The sequence below is a fragment of the Scyliorhinus torazame genome, chromosome 17 (assembly GCF_047496885.1).
Source record: "Scyliorhinus torazame isolate Kashiwa2021f chromosome 17, sScyTor2.1, whole genome shotgun sequence".
Lineage (NCBI taxonomy): Eukaryota > Metazoa > Chordata > Chondrichthyes > Carcharhiniformes > Scyliorhinidae > Scyliorhinus > Scyliorhinus torazame.
Window position 1 is genome coordinate 55,926,745 of NC_092723.1, and position 20,056 is coordinate 55,946,800.

At 43.5% G+C, this 20,056-nt stretch overlaps 1 protein-coding gene across 7 annotated transcripts in view; it reads right to left on the reverse strand.

Annotated features, from left to right (window-relative positions):
• Positions 1-20,056, reverse strand: part of ppfia4 (PTPRF interacting protein alpha 4) — a 791,036-nt gene that overhangs the window by 25,376 nt on the left and 745,604 nt on the right. For 5 of the 7 annotated variants that reach the window (XM_072480451.1, XM_072480449.1, XM_072480448.1 and 2 more), the window contains one exon: positions 16,102-16,164. The exons of the other annotated variants lie outside the window; for them this stretch is intronic. In XM_072480451.1, the coding sequence (XP_072336552.1) occupies positions 16,102-16,164 (63 nt within the window). The remainder of the gene's footprint in view (positions 1-16,101; positions 16,165-20,056) is intronic. 7 annotated transcript variants of the gene reach the window in all.

The window sequence follows — 20,056 nt, forward strand, 5'->3', positions numbered from 1 at the left end:
AATTTGCATTTGAAAATGAAGCTGAAGCACTTATCTTGTCTGTACACAGACAGAAGCATGCGGCTGCTCAAGTGGGCAAAGTATGCTCTGGAATGGTTAAAATCCTAGATTGTGAAAACATGAAAGAGATAACACAGATTCCTAGTGAACACAAAATTAAGTCAAAAAGAGCAAAAGATTATAGAAAACAGTTGCAAAACAATGAAACGTTAAAAATAGAGGAGCATGAGGAATCAGTTTTAGAATCCAATGACACTGTAGAAACAGTAGAACTTCAAGCAAGTGCGCTGAATGAAAACAAAGGTAAATGGGAGCAGATGAGAATTTTAAAGATACTAAACCGAGGAGGAAAGCAGATACAATTAGTGGAAGGAGATTTTGTAAATGCCAAAGGGAATGTGCAGGTAAATCCTTCCAATAAAGAGGGGAAATTAGGAGCAGGAATATCGGGGGTATCAGCTCGCAAATTAAATCCAGAGTTACCGATAAAAATGGATGAAGAAATAGCAGAAGGAGGTGAATTTAGAGAACGGATAGCGAGAGCCACAGTCCTAAGCAACGGGATAAAGATTATACATGTAGTATCACTAGACAATTCAGGACAAAAATTTACTACAGGAGACGAATCAGCAACCAATCAAGCAATCATGAGAGGTACTCTGAGACATCATGTAGGAAGAGATGTTGATATGACATTGTTAGGGGAAGGAATATTCCAAAATAACTCCAGGGCATCACCAAGAACAATAATAAGGCATGTGCGTTATCTAATCCTACTAGAGTAGGTCAGATAATAAGGATCTGGAGACAGCAATGGCCACAAGTCCTTTTATTTATTTCTTTATTGTAATAATATTTTTATTCAGGTATTTGAAATTTTTTATAACAGTAACAAAAACAATGACATGAACATGGTAAAATAAACATTTCCCCCCCCCCAGCCCAATCTTCACACACCTCAACCGTACAACAACAACCCCCCCCCCCCCCCCACCCTCCTTGGAATACTGCATCTGCTGACACTTTAAATTTTCCCCGAGAAAGTCGGCGAACGGCTGCCACCTCCGGGAGAACCCTAACATCGACCCTCTGAAGGCGAACTTTATTTTCTCGAGACTGAGAAATCCAGCCATGTCACTAACCCAGGTCTCTACACTCGGGGCTTCGGGTCCCTCCACATTAATAAGATCAGTTTCCGGGCTACCAGGGAGGCAAAGGCCAGGACGTCGGCCTCTTTCGCCTCCTGAACTCCCAGTTCTTCCGACACTCCAAGGATCGCTACCTCCAGACTCGGCACCATCCGTGTTTTTAGCACCGTGGACATTGCCTTAGCAAAACCCTGCCAAAACCCTCTAAGCTTCGGGCATGCCCAAAACATGTGGACATGATTTGCTGGGTTTCCTGCGCACCTCGCACACAATCATCTACCCCGAAAAACCTGCTCATCCTAGCCACTGTCATGTGTGCCCGGTGGACTACCTTGAATTGTATCAAGCTAAGCCTGGTGCACGATGAGGAGGTATTAATCCTGCTTGGGGCATCCGCCCATAGACCCGCCTCTATCTCTCCTCCTAGCTCGTCCTCCCACTTGCCCTTAAGCTCCTCTACCGGAGTTTCCTCCGCCTCCGAATGCTCCTGGTAAATATCCAATACCTTCCCCTCTCCCACCCAGGTATTGGAAACTACTCTATCCTGTATCCCCCGTGGCGGCAGCAGCAGAAAGGCCGGCACCTGTTTTCTCAGGAAGTCGCGCACCTGCAAATACCGAAAACCACTCCCTGCTGGCAATTCAAAATTATCCTCCAAAGCTCCCATCTATAAATAGATCCCCCATCCTTCCAATTCCTGCCCTCTGCAAACTCCGGAATCCGCCATCTAGCCTACCCGGTACAAACCTGTGGTTGTTATAAATCGGGGTCCAAATCGATGCTCCCTCCACTCTCTTATATCTCCTCCAATGCCCCAGATCCTCAGAGCCGCCACTACCACTGGACTTGTGGAGTATCGCGCCGGCGAGAATGGCAGAGGTGCCATTACCAATGCTCCCAGACTGGTGTCTTTACATGACGCAGCCTCCATTCGCTCCCATGCCGACCCCTCCCCCACTACATGATCATGTCTATATTAGCCGCCCAGTAGTAATTGCAGAAGTTCGGCAGTGCCAACCCACCCTCCCCCCGACTGCGCTTCAGCAACACTTTCCTCACTCGCGGGGTTTTACTCGCCCACACAAAGCCCGACATAATCTTATTCACCTGCTTGAAAAAGGCCTTAGGGATGAAGATGAGGAGGCACTGAAAGACAAACAGAAATCTGGGAGGACCGTCATTTTCACGGTCTGTACACTCCCCGCCAGTGATAGCGGGAGACTGTCCCATCTCTTAAAGTCCCCTTCCATTTGTTCTACCAGCCGGGAATGATTCAATTTTTTTAGTATCTCCCATTTCCGGGCCACCTGGATTCCCAGGTATCAAAAGCTCTTCCCTACCATTCTAAGCGGCAGCTCTCCCAGTCTCTTCTCCTGCCCTCTTGTCTGGAACGCAAACATCTCGCTTTTCCCCATGTTCAACTTATACCCTGAAAAATTGCCAAATTCCCGTAAGATTCGCATTACTTCCCCATCCCCTCCAACGGGTCCGAAATGTACAAGAGCAGTTCATCGAGACCCCCCCCCCCCCCTCCCCAGCCCTTTCCAGTTCCTAGAGGCTCTTAACGCCATGGCCAATGGCCAGAGCAAACAGTAACGGGGAGAGGGGGCACCCTTGTCTCGTCCCTCGGTGTAGTTCAAAATACCCCGACCTCAGCCGGTTCGTACGCACACTGGCTACTGGTGGCTGATAGAGCAACCGCGCCCAGTCAATAAAGCCCTCACCAAACACAAACCTTCCCAGCGCCTCCCAGAGATAATTCCACTCCACCCGATCAAAAGCCTTCTCCGCATCCATCGCTACCACCACCTCTGCCTCCTCTCCTTCTGAGGGCATCATAATAGCATTTAGAAGCCTTTGAACATTGGCCTTGAGTTGCCTGCCCTTACCAAATCCCGTCTGGTCTTCCCCTATCACCCCCGGGACACAGTCCTCTACCTTGTGGCCAGCCAGTAGTTTGGCATCCACATTGAGTAGAGAAATCGGCCTGTATGACCCACATTGCTCTGGATCCTTCTCCCGTTTCAAGATCAATGAAATCGAGGCCTGCGACATTGTTGGGGGGAGGACTCCCTTCTCTCTTGCTTCGTTAAATGTCCTCACCAGCAGTGGGCTCAATATCTGTGAAAACTTCTTATAGAATTCCACTGGGTAGCCGTCAGCCCCAGGGCCTTGCCTGACTGCATGCCCTCCAACCCCTTGATTATTTCCTCAATCTCAATTGGGGCTCCCAGCCCCTCCACCAGGTCCTCCTCCACCCTTGGGAACCTCAACTGATCCAGAAATTGCCTCATCCCCTCCACCCCAGCTCTGACTCATATAATTTACTATAAAAGTCCTTAAACACCTCGTTCAGTCCCGCTGGGTCCAGGACAGTATTACCATCTCTAATCTTTACTTTACCTATCTCCCTAGCCGCCTCTCTTTTCCTGAGCTGGTGCGCCAACATTCTGCTTGTCTTTTCCCCGTACTCCTGGATCGCCCCCCTTGCCTTCCTCAACTGTTCCACTGCTTTCCCTGTGGTCAACAGCCCAAACTCCACCTATAACCTCCGCCGCTCCCTCAGTAGCCCCGCGTTCGGGGCCTCCGAGTATCTCCTGTCCACCTGGAGTATCTCCTCCACTAATCTATCCCTCTCAGCCAGTTCCACCTTTTCTCTGTGGGCCCGAATCGAGATTAATTCCCCTCTGACCACTGCCTTTAAAGCTTCCCAGACCGTCGCTGTAGAGACCTCCCCCGTATCATTTGTTTCCAGGTAGTTATGGATGGGCTTGTTAACCCGCCCACAGAGCGGTTCATCCGCTAGCAACCCCACATGCAGTCTCCACAGCGGGCGTTAACCTCTCTCCACACTAACCCGTAGATCCACCCAGTGCGGGGCATGATCCGACACTGCAATTGCCGAGCACTCAGTATCCACCACCTTCGGTATTAGCGCCCTGCTCAGAACAAAAAAGTTGATGCGAGAGTATACTTTGTGGACAAGTTAAAAAAAAAAAAGGAAATCTCCTTGGTCCTCGGCCGTGCAAACATCCATGGGTCTACTCCCCCCATCTGTTCCATAAAACCCTTCAATTCCTTTGCCGCAGCCTGTCTACTCCCTGTCCTGGATTTTGACCGGTCCAATTCCGGATCAATGACTGTGTTGAAGTCCCCTCCCATGATCAGGTTATGTGACTCTAAGTCTGGGATCTTACCTAACACCCACCTCATAAATTCCACATTGTCCCAATTTGGAGCATCTATGTTCACAAGTACCACCCGCACCCCCTCCAGCTTCCCTCTCACCATTATGTACCTACCCCCCTTGTCTGACACGATTCTCCCTGCCTCGAATTCCACTCATTTGCTGATCAAGATCGCTACCCCTCTGGTCTTTGAGTCCAGTCCTGAGTGGGACACTTGGCTAACCCACCCCTTCCTCAATCTCGTCTGGTCTGTAACTTTTAGGTGCGTCTCTTGTAGCATTGCCATGTCCGCCTTCAGTTCCCTCAAATGCGCGAACACGCGAGCCCTCTTGACCGGCCCATTCAGTCCTCTCACGTTCCATGTGATCAGCCTGGACGGGGGGCTTCCAACCCCCCTCCCGCCGACTAGCCATCACCCTTTTTAGGCCAGCCTCGAGCTCGCGTCCTCCGCTTCCTCGAGTCCCCACTCGGGCTGTCGCCGTTCCCGACCTCCCATTTGTCCCCAGTAACAGTTCCTCCCCTGTCAGAAAAGCAGCCCCCCCCCCCAGCAACAACACTAAAAACCCAATCCCCCAAGTCAAGCTCCAGCTTAATACCTGTCCACCCCTCACTGCTCTTCCAAGAGTCAGTTGACCCATGCTGACTCGATAGCCTCTGGCACCAAGCAGTCTGTCTCCCTATTGAACTCTCCTCTCTCCCCCCACATGAATAAACATTTTAAAAGCATCACATTCCACAGTAAACAAACAACAGAAAAAAAAACAGTGAAGAAACAATCACTTTAGAAAAATAGTCACCCAAAATGCAGAACTAAATTCAAAGCCCATCCCCCCTCTAACAAGGTCTCTGCAAGACCTATCAACCTTTAAACATCCACATTGCCCATTATTTCACAGAGAGCTACAGTCCAGTGCGGGGCATGATCCGACACTGTTCCACTGCTTTTTACAGTCCAGCACCGCAAATCGCGACCACAGTGCTTCTCCAAGGCTTAAGTGTCTTTTAATTTGCCTCCAGCTTCATTTATTTAATAAAGGTCCATACTTCGTGTGGCGTTTCAAAGTCGAAGTCCTACAGGTAGGCTGGGTACAGCATCCCGAACTTCAGCCCCTTCTTAAAGAGGGTAGTTTTTGCCAGATTGAACCCAGCTCGCCTCTTGGCCAAATCCGCTCCCAGGTCCTGATAAATGTGCAACTCACAGTTCTCCCACTTGCTCCGTTCTTTCTTGGCCCACCGCAAAACGTGTTCCTTGTCCAAGAAACGGTGAAAACGCACCACCATGGCCCTATGCGGTTCGTTCGCTCTGGGCTTCCTCGCGAGGGCTCTGTGCACTCTGTCCAATTCCAGGGGCCGATGGAATGCCCCAGCCCCCATCAACTTCTCCAACATGTCCGTCACATAGGCCCTCGCATCCGATCCCTCACTGCCTTCAGGGAGGCCAACAATTCTGAGATTCTGCCTCCTGGACCTATTCTCCAGGTCCTCCAGCTTCTCCTGCATTCTTTTCTGGCGGTCGTTCATCATCCCCACCTTGCTTTCCAGCACGGTTATATACTCCTCGTGCTCGGACAACTTTTGTTCGACCTCCTGGATCGTTCTCCCGTGGGTCTCCTGATTCTGAACCACTTGATCAATCGAAGCCTCAATCGGGTCCAGCGTGTCCTTCTTCCGCTTGGCAAAGCAATCCTCGAAAAACTTCACCAGCTGCTCCGTCGACCACTGTGCCGTCACCCGCGGCCCTTGCCCTCCGCCATGCTGTCCCGTGTTACCAGCTCTGCTTGCGTCTCCCTTATAGGACTTTGCCATCTCTCACGTCCACTTCTGGTCCAATTCTCCGTACACCGGAGGGGGATTTCTCCTTACTGTCTCACTCTTCACTGCTTTATCCCATAAAATCCGAAAAGAAACTGGGGAAAAAGGTCCAAAAGTCCATTACAGGCGGGAGCGATCAAATGTGCGACCTCCCCCTCCATGGCCACCATCGGAAGTTCACAAGTCCTCTTAGACACAGCAGGACAAAGGCAGCGATCTGACGGACAATTAGGACAAGTGCTAGCATCCCTGTCAAGAGACAGAAGAAATACATCCCAGTGCCCCAGACAGCAAAGAGTCCCTTTAAAGAATTTTCAGAAGGATACCATCATCAGTACGCAGATTTAGTACAGTCTCGAGAGGATAACTGGCCTAGACAATCTAACACATGTAGAGAAGGAGCTTTCTTGGATTATTTTGATCCACACGAAAGTGAGGAGGAACAAAGCATAGATGGGATTGTTACACCCCCTTTGATGGAACAGGATGAATCATCATCTTCCTCAGAGGATGAGGAAAAAAATAAAACCCAGAAAAAGAACAGGGAATAGAAGAAATTCTAAACCAGCATACAGGGGGATAATAAATCAACTGGGCAGTGAAATATGCGGCTGAGACTAATGGAATGGCTGAGGGATCTGTACGGAAAGTAAAGGATTGGATAATCAAAAATCAGAATGATAAAAGTTGGGATAAAGACATTGAGAGAATAGTGTTTGATCTGAATAGTAACCTGGGGACCTCTGTCTTCAAAGGACCAGAGGAGCCGAGTGCATCAGGCCATTACCAAGTAGCAGAGGAAGTGTGGGTGAAGCCACCAACTAAAACCACAGGAAAAGTAATCAGTGAAACCGTAAAAGAGAAAGTCATGATCATTCAGGATTTGGGGATCATACAGTTCAGTTAGAGAAGCATGGAGTCTGGAGCAAAAGGAACTGTATTGGAACTAAATAATAAAAAAGGAATTATGATACTCCACAGACAACCTATGGGCAATGAGCAAAAGAAAAAGGAGGAGTTTGAGATTCTTCGAGTCTTACTCAGGGGTGCAATGATAATAGGAGGGGGCTTAACAGGCCTTAATTGTATGATGTACATAAATGATCAGAAAAACAAGCCAGTTAAAAAAGAAAAAAGAAAGAGATGATGGCAAAGGGAATCTGGAAGTTCTGGAGAGGGCACTTCTTGAATATCTAAACAAGACTAGAAAACGCAAATTAAGAATTAGGACCCTCTCCAACCTTGACCTGTTCATTTGATTTTTCAGATGGAGAGAATGATTGTAATGGGCCAGGATTTAGAGAACACCAAAGTGTATCATGGAGTTCACCTGACCCACAACCTTTACTAGATTGTGGTATGGGGAGCACATGGCCCACTCTACAGGTGTGGTACAGCAGAAATGGAAAAGTATTTTTTAAAGCTAAACAATGGTTATTCTATGAACTCAAGTTAACCTTTTTAAAACATACAGTGAACATCTGAGCAACCATTAATTCAAATACAACCCCCAAAGAATACAACACTAAGTAATACTTTAAGATTTCCTTTTAACGTCCATAAGACTTAAAACATCTTTTACCAGAAGCACATTAGGTTAAAGTCACTACTGTTATTAGTTTTAAATCACCAGGATCGATTTACAGTCTTTAGATTACAGAGAGAGACTCTAATACACCTTCTGGCTGTGGCTGCAGCTATCCAGCTCTGAAAACGAAACTGAAACACACCCTGCAGCAAACAGCCTAAAACGAAAGTAAAACGCTGACAGACAGCCCAGCTCCACCCCCTCTCTGACATCATTGCAGTAATGAACACCTATTTCTTAAAGGTACTCTTACTACAGATATTCATATACACACTCATTTATAAACACCCATTTCTTAAAGGTACATTTCTTAAACACCCGTTTCTTAAAGGTACTCTCAAATGTTACCTCCCGCCCAGAAAAAAAATAAACCATCAACTTCAAGATGGTTTCATTTTTCACCTTTTCACTATCCTTTAACAAATGCACACAGTAAATATACATTTTTGTTTCAAAAAACAACACAGGCAAACAGGTATAATAATATTGTCCATTTTTTCCCCGTTCTTCTTCCTCCAACTGAAACCGCTTCCATTCATCACATTCGTGACAAAGCATCGGCTATCACGTTTTCTCGTCCTGCCACATGTACTATTTTTAAAGGAAATGGCTGTAACAGTAAACTCCAGCGAAACAGCCTTGCATTGTTATTCCGGAATCGCTCCAAAAATGCCAACGGATTATGATCAGTACATATAACGGGGTCAGACGGATTGCTGGTCACATAAATGTGAAAATGTTGCAAAGCCAGCACCAAACTCAAAGTCTCCTTCTCAATCGTCGAATACTTTTTCTGGTGAGAATTCAATTTCTTTGAAAAATAACCAATAGGCCGCTCTAGCCCTTCGTTGTCGTCTTGTAGAAGCACCGCACCTACACCCACATCACTCACATCAACCACCACTTTGAATGGTTTCGTATAATTTGGGATGGCTAACACAAGAGCAGTGGTTAACACAGCCTTCAGGCCGTCAAATGCCCGTTGACACCCCGTGTCCACTGTTACGCTCAGTGGAGCGACCACACTACTGACAAAGTTCCGGTAAAATCCACTTATACCAAGAAATCGCATTATTTCCCGTCGTGTCGAGGGTATCGGAAACTCCCCAATAACTTTTGTTTTCACATCCCGTGGGACCATTCGACCCTGTCCAATTGTATGGCCAAGGAAAATGACTTGGGCTTTTCCAAATTCACTTTTGGCTAGGTTTATCACGAAACCCGCCTCCTGAAGTCGATCGAATAACTCCATCAGATGTTTCAAATCTTCTTTCCATGTCTGGCTGAAAATTACCAGATCGTCGAGGCATACCGCACAATTGGGTAATCCTGAAACAACGTTGTTAGTTAACCGTTGAAATGTGGATGGGGCGTTTTTCATGCCAAATGGCATAACTTTGAATTGGTATATACCATGTGGAGTCACAAAAGCTGAAATCTCCTTTGCCCTTTCGGATAAAGGTACGTGCCAGTAACCTTTAAGTAAATCCAATGTGGAAATAAAAGCGGATTGGCCCACTTTCTCAATGCAATCCTCCAAACGTGGGATAGGATAAGAGTCCTTTAACTGCATTAACCTTTCTATAGTCCACACACAATCGTTGGGTACCGTCTGGTTTCGGTACCATCACTATGGGTGAGCTCCACTGGCTGCAACCCACTTCAATTACTGCATTTTTAAGCATACTTTCAATCTCTTCGTTAACCTGTGCCAATTTTAAAGGGTTAAGTCTGTATGGATTTTGTTTCTTTTTTAATCTGAGGTAATCTTTATTATCTCCCATCAGATCACCTTTACCTTTACCACTTGAGTATTTCTCATGTCCCCAGTTTCTATCCCTCACAGGCTGTAACTGATGTCGGAAACCAAACTTTGATTTATGAACTAATTCATAATCATCTGCCATTTCTGCTACTAATCTCGCAGTTTTAACCCTCTGCTCTACCACATGAATTCTCACTACATCAGGAATTGAATTTTTAAACTCCTCCAAATGTATAGGGGGCGATTCTCTGATATTGAGGCCAAGTGTTCGCGCCGTCGTGAACACCGTCGCATTTCATGATGGCGCAAACAGGGCCCGGACACAACCTATGTGGCCGCCAGCACGGCGCTGGAGTGGTTCACGCCGCTCCAGCGTCCTTACGTGGCGCCCATCCCGCGCATGAGCAGTTGAGGAAGCCCAATCCTGCGCTTGCGCAGTTGGGCCGCGCCATCCTGAGTATGCACGGGGAACGTCTTACACATGCCGGCCCCTCACCAACATGGAGCCGGTGTTCTGACCAAATTATTTCCTTAACTTTTTAAACCTTTGTCTGTAGGCTTCAGGCACTAGTTCATATGCACCCACGATGGATTTTTTCACCTCCTCATACGTCCCAGATAACTCCTCCGGTAGTGATGCAAACACTTCACTAGCCCTACCTACCAGCTTTGCTTAAATCAGTAATGCCCACATGTCCTGTGGCCATTTCATTTGCTTAGCTACCTTCTCAAATGAAATGAGAAAGGCTTCTACCTCCTTCTCGTCAAACCTTGGCAATGCTTGGACATATTTAAATAGATTCCCATCAAGCCTTAGACTATGACGCTCTTTCTCACTATCCTCATCACTATCCACCAGCTGTACGTTTCCCTTTACGTGTGCCAATTTTAACTGACTGTCATGTTTCATGGCCGTTTTCTGAAGTTCAAACTCTCTCTCTCTTTGTCCCTGATCTGTATCTCCTTTTCTCTTTCTTTTTGTTCTGCTGGGGCTATTCTTTCTGTTTTCCTTTGCTCTCTCTCCCTCTTTGTTTTTCCTCTCTCTCTTTCATATTCAAGCTGCTTTAATTCTTTCTCATGTTCTATTTGTTTAATTTGTAACTAAATTTTTTGCCTTTTCCAATGAGTCAAACTGTATCTCAGGCAACTTTAAATGCTTAGCCACTGCCATAATTACCTCATCTTTTTGCATTTTGTCAGGTAATGTTAACTGCAATGTTTTTACCAAACCTAACAATCTGCGTTTAGTCTCGGTCTGTAAGGTACAGCGTGTGACCCTTAAATTTGTTATGGGCCAGGGTTTGGAGAACCCCAAAGTGTATCATGGAGTTCACCTGACCCACAACTTTTACTGGATTTTGGTATGGGGAGCAAACGGCCCACTCTACCGGAGTGGTACAGCAGAAATGGAAAAGTATTTTTTAAAGCAAAACAATGTTTATTCTATGAACTCGTTAACCTTTTTAAAACATAGTGAACATCTTCGCAACCATTAATTTAAATACAACCCCCAAAGAACACAACACTAAGTAATCCTTTCAGATTTCCTTTTAACATCCATAAGACTTAAAACACCTTTTACCAGAAGCACATCAGGTTAAAGTCACTACTGTTATTAGTTTTAAATCACCAGGATCGATTTACAGTCTTTAGATTACAGAGAGAGACTCTAATACACCTTCTGGCTGTGACTGCAGCTATCCAGCTCTGAAAACGAAACTAAAACACACCCTGCAGCAAACAGCCTAAAACAAAAGTAAAAAGCTGACAGACAGCCCAGCTCCACCCCCCCTCGGACATCACTGCAGTAATAAACATTTCTTAAAGTTACTCTCACTCCAGATATTTATATACACACCCATTTATAATCACCATTTCTTAAAGGTACATTTCTTAAACACCCATTTCTTAAAGGTACTCTCACATGACAATGATACAGACCCATTTGTTTGGAAGGAGAACAAGGATTACAATCAAGAGGGAAATTAGGGTTGAAGAAGGAATGGAAGTAATTGGGACAAAGAGTAAACTAGGTGGTTTAAAATGGGCGGAAACAATTTTGATGGGGATTACAGTAATTAGTTTGGTAATATTAGTATGGTTAATCGCATTAGGGATATCAGGTGAAGTAATGGGATATGGAAAGATAGACACAAGGTTGAATCATATAGAACACATAATAAAAACAGGAATAAACAAATGTTTAAATTTAACAGAAGAACTTTCAGGACATACAGGAGATAAAACTTAACAGTATGTTAGAATCAAGAGAGAGCGCCAGTAACAATATGTTCAGTAAAATGTGGGGAGTGCTTACAAACAGCATGGGATACAGACTGAACCTATCAGACAGATTGAAAATTTTAAACAGTGGGATATTTGATGGTACCCCGAGAAAGGGCAAGTTCAGATAGGAAATGCATTACAAAGTAAAACCACTAATAGGAAATTTATACAATTGGCTACATATTAGAGGAGAGTAAATGACAAAGTCAGGAAGAAAACTTCTCGGTTGAAAATTATTACTGAAGAGTGAAACTTTCGGTCACACATCTCTGACTGGACATGTGACCTGAATATCAGTGGATGAATGATCTATGTTCTCCAAGGCACGTGTACTAAGTGATGGATTTAATGAAGGGTCTCGGCAGGCAACAGTCATTGACGAGGAACCCCCACAGTTTAAAAAGAAAATAGTATTGAAGAAATTTTGTTTGTTGTTGTTTAAGTTTGATGTTGCGGATGGAAATTTACAACCAATGTGTTAAACGGAGTTGCCTTGAGGCATTATGATAGTTATTAAGAAAACGTTGTATATCTTATTAAAAATTGTTATGTATGTATGAAAAAGAACTTAACATGGCTTGACATAAGAGATGCCTATTAATTGATTTGTTAATACCGTGCGTGGTTTATACATTTGGATTAATGATCATAAGTGCCGGCTCATAAAGCACTCTAGTAAGACCATGGAAATATGTGTAAATATTGGGGTTTTTTTTGCTGTTGAAGTTGGGAGGATTGCTAGAAATGTGTAAAGCTGTAACACACAAGCTGTTTGTGTGATTAATTACCAAGCAATGTGTTAAGATAAGACTTACTTTCTTTGACTTTGTATTTGTAATGGTTCAATGTGAAAACAATGGGTTCCATTGAGTTGAACACCAAACTTCTGGATGTGTTAACTATTTCAGGGCTAGCAGTGGGAACGGGTGTAGGTGGTTGATACATGACATAGTCATCCATGAGACCAATGAGGCAAAAGGAATGAGACAATAACATACCAGCAATAAGTAAACAACCTTTTTGGTCACTGTTGGATTGAGTGGCTTACTGGGACATGAGGAGGCTTCTCCGGTGCTGTTATCCCGAGGAGGTAATATGCAGTGGAGATCGTGGAACACACAGCAAATAGTTATCGTGTGGGTGTTGTCCTGGGAGGACTTGGGATTTTTGTTTGGGGAACCAATGTTGGGCGAAGGGAGCAGATGACCAACTTGTGCTGGTGTCTTTAGAGGAACGGGACGTCACCAGTCAGTGCCTTGAAGCTCATCTGCCTGCCATTCAATTAAAAATCATGTCAAGTCTTTGACCATGTTGCGGGGGAGCGAAAAAGATGGTTGGTCACTATTTTTATCTGCGGGTGTTTGAGGAGTCGACCACAATGGGAGTTTTTGTTGTTTATGGAAAAAAAAAAAGTTTTGATTGGAAAGGGGCACGCGCTGGGAAAGGCAGCGCTCGCGGCTACCGTTATTTTTTAAAATAACGGCAGTTAAGAGCAGTTGAGGCAGTTGAAAGGCAGTCAGTTGGATAAACCTGTAAGAATTGTTATTAATTCCAATTATAAACTTTACTTATTCTACTTAAAAAGCCTGATCCGTGAGTAGAGCTATAAAGTGACAGGTAAATGAAATCTTCTGGGAAGATATGGGTTATACCGGTGATTAACTTGAAAAATTAGTTTGATCCGAATAGCGCCCACCTAACTCTGTCTAGGAGTGAGGGATACAAGGGAATCCCTGTTCACCATATAGAATTTCTCGACCCCTTGTGGTTTAGAGGGAGATTTCTTGGTGATTTCTTGACCCTTTGTGGTTGAGGGGGAGATTGCTTGGTGATTTCTCGACCCTTTGTGGTTTAGGGGGAGATTGCTTGGTGATTTCTCAACCCTTTGGTTTAGGGGGAGATTTCTTGGTGATTTCTCAACCCTTTGGTTTAGGGGGAGATTTCTTGGTGATTTCTCGACCCTTTGTGGTTGAGGGGGAGATTTCTTGGTGATTTCTCGATTCTTTTTGGTTCGGGGGAGAATTCTTGGTGATTTTAACTTCAGACTACGATATCTTTGACAATCTCCACTTATCGCTGGCTCACTGTCCAGCGCCACTGCTCCATGTCCCCCCTGACAATAGTATAAATCTGGCCCTATTTCCAGTTCTCTCCAACTCTGACATACAGTCCTCCACACACAAAATGTGAGCTCCCTTCCATCTCAACAGATGCTGTCAGAACTCCCGAGATTGTCAAGTATTTTCTGTTTGTGTTTGCATCCGCAGTAATTTGTTTTTATATAGATATAAAGTAATTGGTTAAAGAACTAGAGGAGACTGAAGTGAAAGATTTACACTGTGTTACGATGATCTGGAAAGGACTACCTGGAAGAGTGTTGGGAGGAGATTCAGTAATACATTTCAAAAGGGAATTGGCTAAATACTTACAGTGGCTTCTTCCCCTGTAATAATATTCTATGATTCTGTTTGAATAGTCTTCAGAGTCAATGTGGTTGTGTCACATTTGTGATTTTCATTAATACTGTAAACTTTGTGGAGGGCATTCAAATACTTATAGAATCAAAATTAATTGTCTCTATTAAATATCTGCTAAGGTACAGTCTAACAATGCAGCTTGTAAAAATTTAGCCTTATTCTCTAAGGGGGAAATCACAGAAAGGGTTCAATTCAATGCAGGCAGCACCTGTGATAGATACCCCTTGCCATGCTTCATTAAGTCTAAAAGATTGCTCGTTGAACAATGTTATCAGAAGCCGGATTTACAATGGACACCAGAACCACTTCAAATTAGATGAGGCTTACATTACCCGAATATACTAAGTGACGTAGTAGGGATTTCATAGGAAATTCTGTGTTGGGCACTTGCATCAAGTCCCTGTCAGCATCATGTTATGTCAGGTATCAACCACTTTACTTTGCAGCATCACCCACAGGAAAATGTTCCTTTACTCCCGTTGTCTACAAAATTGGTTAACTGGAAATTCCTGAGCCTGCAAACATGCACCATGAATTATACATAACAAGGATTGAAAGTGCTTACCATTACAATAAAACAAATGGTGAAACAAAGCAAAGCACTACACAACAGATGTGCTTAAACCTACTCGTGGTGAAATGCTGAAATGCTCCACTTGCATCCTGTTTAAAGGAATCATTTCTTGCTTTCAATGGGAACAACCAGAAGAAATCTCAAACTCCACAAATAACTCTTTAAATGATTTTGATGCACATATTCAGGTGACAGAATAAAACACTTTTTGTCGCTCAATCACGTCAGAATCAAACACTCCAGATAAGCAGGTGTTAGATACAGTCGAAATCCTTCCAGCAACACACTTCAACTTCAGCCCAATTAACAGCACTTTCTGACAAACAGATTTTTTATACTTGCCCTCCTTAACTAAGAATCTAGTGGCTGGCAGTTCATCACACAATTATGGACTATTCTGATTAAGAAGGGTAAAATGAACCCAACATCTGGCAGACTGATGTGATTTCCAGCACATTGTTCAAATATTCAATCCCAAATTCCAAGATGTCACTGACAGGATGAGATGGAATGACCTCCTTCAGCCAAACCGAATGGGTGAAGCAAAAGTGATGATGTTCCAATCCATTGTGCCACCAAGTCTCAGCAACTTTACACAAACATGTTAGCCAATTGAAAACTTGAGTGTTGAACACTTCCATGTCATTTAATTTGACGTGGTGAAACAATTGAACCTTTCATCTGAGTTTGTGCAGGAATTGTTACTTATTTTTCGGTGCTTCTCAGGTTAAACTGCATCAATCCATGATGGTGGAAAAGTGAATTCCTCCCTGGCTTCTGCTCAGACCACTCTTGACCCAACTGCTCGTGATGATTCTTTTAATTTTCCCTCTCTCCATGTCGGGTAAGCACCTAGCTTTCACTCACCAATATAAAGAATCACTCGACAATATAAAGGCATGAAAAGTACCCCGTCATCAACATACCATTTGTCAGGTTTTGTTTTCTTCAAGTCAATTAAATGTTATGATCTGTGGTGTTTCCACACTTCTAAAAATAATTCTGCTCCCATTGTTCCATTTTCCAGAATCTGTTACAATTGTAAAGCCAGATGTGGCTGCATTTAAGTAGGCAAGTATTTATTTGATTATAAAGCAATTCAAATATGCACTGGAGATGAGAATTTATCCATTGCAGGTAACAAATTACATTCAATATTTCTGAATGGATGAAAGAGTGTTCGAAAAGGTTAAATGAAGATAATGTTCATCGAGACATGGTTGTTCAATGCAGCACAACAAACTTGGACAGGGATAGACTAACCGTTTTTTCTGAAGCCGCCATGTTTTCCATTTCCTCATGAGTCACCCAGACATTTCCAGAGGACTATGTGGAAGGCCCAAACAGCACAAGGATAGTCCAGTAAGCAGTGTTAAAGGAGAAAAGTGTCACACAAAAGAAAGAAGTGAAGCAAGAGATAGTTCATTGAAACATACATTTTCCATGCATTGTTGCTACCAGGAAAATGCCACAAAACTAAACAAATAAGAGTTTCAGAGCCTCGCTAACACTCATTCCCCTCAAGGTTGATCCCCACAGCCCCCAAACTGTGCTTCCCATCTACAATGAAGAGTTTGAGCTGCAGGCCTCAACTCCAAGAATACTCCTGACCCATCAAGCTGCAAATGCAGATCCACAGGTCAGAAATGGTCTTTCCTCCCGCCACAAAGGACTGCTCCCAATCTGGAGACCATCCTGCCTCAGCAGCCTGGCTGAGATCTTCCATAGGTAATTCAAAGGTGAGAGATTGTGATTTGTATCCACACTCGGGCTGAGCAGGGTGTGAAAATCTTTCTAAACTACATGAGTCAACACAGCATCATCGGAGCAAATGTAAAAAAAGTTTTAACTGTCTACATTGAAAGGAGATCGAAAATTGAACAATAGATAAAGTTTAAAAGCATCAGTCCCAGGGCAGTGATGGGTATTTTTTTCAAAAATCATTTTAAACAATCCTGTTCTCCTCTGTTAAGCCCCAAATATCAGTGCATACTCTGCAATACCAATGTGGCGCCTCGCTTCGAAGCATGCTGTTTCCATTGTTATCCATATACACCAATTTGTTTCTCGATCAATTGTGAGCTGCCATTCTCTTCCTCCACACTCGGCTTCCACTAATGCTTTAGGAAATATATTGTAATTAATGTTTTGTTTAAATCTCTCGACACAAGGCACACCCCTCCTTTAAATGGTATCGCATTTTCACTTTGTACGCCAAGCTTTCAAGTCATGAATAATTGAGCAAATCAAAAAAATAGATAACAGTAGGTTTTCCAGTGTTGTTCATCAATGGCGCACAGTCCCAGAAATTCACCCCTTTAACCAAAACTTCCAGAGGGTGTTTTATTATGCTCTTGACGTAGCATAAGCTGCTTCCTTTATGTACACTCTGACAAAGTAAGGTTCAGACTTGGAGATAGCTTTAACACATTTATTAAACTATTAACAATTCTCCTACTTGGATTCGACTCTCCTGTTAATCCTGCTATAGCTACTCAGACTAACTAACCAGTCTGCTACAATCCACGTGGTGGGTGTGATGTGTTTCAATCAACCCTGTCAGTACTCACTAAGTGTCTCCACTGGAAAGAGAAAGATCATGTGTGCTGTGTCCTTTTATATGGGTAGCCCCCTTGCGGTAGTGTCACCTCTGTGTGTATCCTGACTGCCGTTTGGCCGTGTCCTATCTTACTGACCTATTGGTTGAATGTCTGTGTGTCATGTCACTGGTGCTCCCTCTAGTGTCTATCTTGGTGTAGTGTCTTTATGTTAACCCCTTGTGTATTTACAGTGATGCATATCACCACAGATGGCACTTTCAGTTACTTGGCACATATTAACTCTCAGCCAGATGATGGGCTTTGGTAAATGCAATCCGATGCCACATGGCTATATAATTTGTGAAACTGCGTTTTGCAGCATTGACAAATCCAAAGGATGAACCTTTCATCACCACGTCCTTCAGAACACTAATAGAACCCACAGTGAGAAATACATCAGTGCAGCTCATTACAATGAAGTGCTGTAGAGAAGTTTAAAACTGCCTTCTATTTGCATTGTCTGAATGGGCAATACAGCTGGATGAGCCCATTTGCTTTGCATGCTGATACAGGATTACTCCTTAGAACAAGACATGTGCCTAATCTTAATGGAAGGACCCCTTTATGACTTATCAAGTCCTTTTGAATTCAAAGTCTAATGAATGTTTGGTTTGACATGATTCTAAACTGGTGTTAATAAATACAAGAGCATAAAACACTTGAATACATACGAAAAACATTTTAAAATAGATTGAATATATTAAATAGAAGTATTTCAATTACTGTATTATTCATACAATCTAATTGAAGGATTCATACTTTATAAACTAGAAGTCACTTTATAACCATCGTCGCAGTTTTCAAACCACTCCAGTGATTATATTCTTCAACAATATAACTGCAAACCTCAATTGCACTGGGGACGTTTGTCCTTTTTATTATTTTCTTAAGTACAGAAGTAGGATCACCATTACAAAATTACTTTTCTTTTAAAAGGATATTATTGAACCGGAAACATTCATACCTTTAATAAAATACTTTGCACAAAGTTTGAGAGGTCAGAATTTAAGTCACTTACTGCATCCAATATATATACTACTATATAGGGGCTGGTTTAGCACACTGGGCTAAATAGCTGGCTTTTAAAGCAGACCAAGGCAGGCCAGCAGCACGGTTCGATTCCCGTACCAGCCTCCCCGAACAGGCGCCGGAATGTGTCGACTAGGGGTTTTTCACAGTAACTTCATTGAAGCCTACTTGTGACAATAAGCTATTTTCATTTCATTTTCATATATTTAATAATTGTTAATTTCTATATAATTGTAGTCCTGTTCTTTCTGGAGTGGTCCGTTTGGCGGATTACAAGGGGACCAAAGACATGGGGCTGGATTTTCAGAGTCAGGGAGACTCCGCAGACCTTTAAAAATGATGGGTGGAACCCCGATGCAGAAGCTTTGCCCTCATTCCAACAGATCTAATTTTTGGTGGAAAGGGGTATGAATCTCACAGGAGGGAAATATAAACTCAGCAGGAAATTTAAACTTAGGGTTGAATTCACAGAGACCCCATTTTAACTGCTAATGTGCAATGTGGGAGTCATAAATTGATGGAGTAGACATTAAATGTTCTTGAATGTTGGATGCGGTCTATTTAAGTGTCGCGATCTGAAGTTTAAAAATATAATCCCCTGCTGTTTAAACATGAGGAAAAACAGGATTAAGTTGCCAATGAAAGTCAAAAGAATTCTCAGCTAGAATGTTTTGATTGACAGGCCATTCGGTATATGTTAGAAAAAAAAATCATCTGTTCGTCCAACATTTGAGGTTTTTTCATGTCTTTATTGAAATTCCCGAGGTCTTGTTATGCCATTATGAATGGTTGGCTTAGTTTCAAAAGCTACAATTATCCCAACAGGAGGTCTGGAGTTCACAGTTTGATTAACAGTTTAAATAGGTTATTTAAAGATCAGATGTCTTTGGTGTGGGGTTTGACTAGAAGTTTGTTTTTATACAGATTAACCACTTTAGGACATTTAAAAGCTTTTGACTGACTTCAAGAATGGGAGTTTTTTTCACTGTCAAATGTGTATGAGTGAGAGCTACATCAGATTGAGACAATTTTTTTTCATTTGCAAACAGCACCTGGGATCTGTCCATGGTGGATACTGGGTGACTAGATATGGAAGTGGCATGGAGGGGACAAGAGATAGATTGTGGTATGAGTTGGCATGGGGATATGAGTTGGCATTGAGGGGCCATGGGGATGGGTGGAGATGTGAGTTGGCATGGATAGCATGAGTTGGCACACAGGGGTTATGAAAGTGGGTGGAGGTATGTCAGCATGGGCAGCATGAGTTGGCATGGTGGTGGATGGAGATATGGGGCTGGAGGGTCCAATAATTTTGAAAACAACTGGGACAAATACCAGAGAACCAAGGTGAGCCTTCAAATCATCCCACTTCGGCATTCATGCCCCAAATCTGCTTCCAATCTGCTTGACCCTGTCCCAGACCCCCTCCCCAGCATGAGCAGAGACTAATGGGACCCGTAAAACCAAAGAGAGTCTGCCGAGGTGAGAAATTTTCCACCTCAAGCTACCTGCCTCTAACGAAAATCAGGGCAACGATGTGTGTCCATTAAAAGTGTCCAATAAAACTCCCATTTATTTGGTAGCACAGT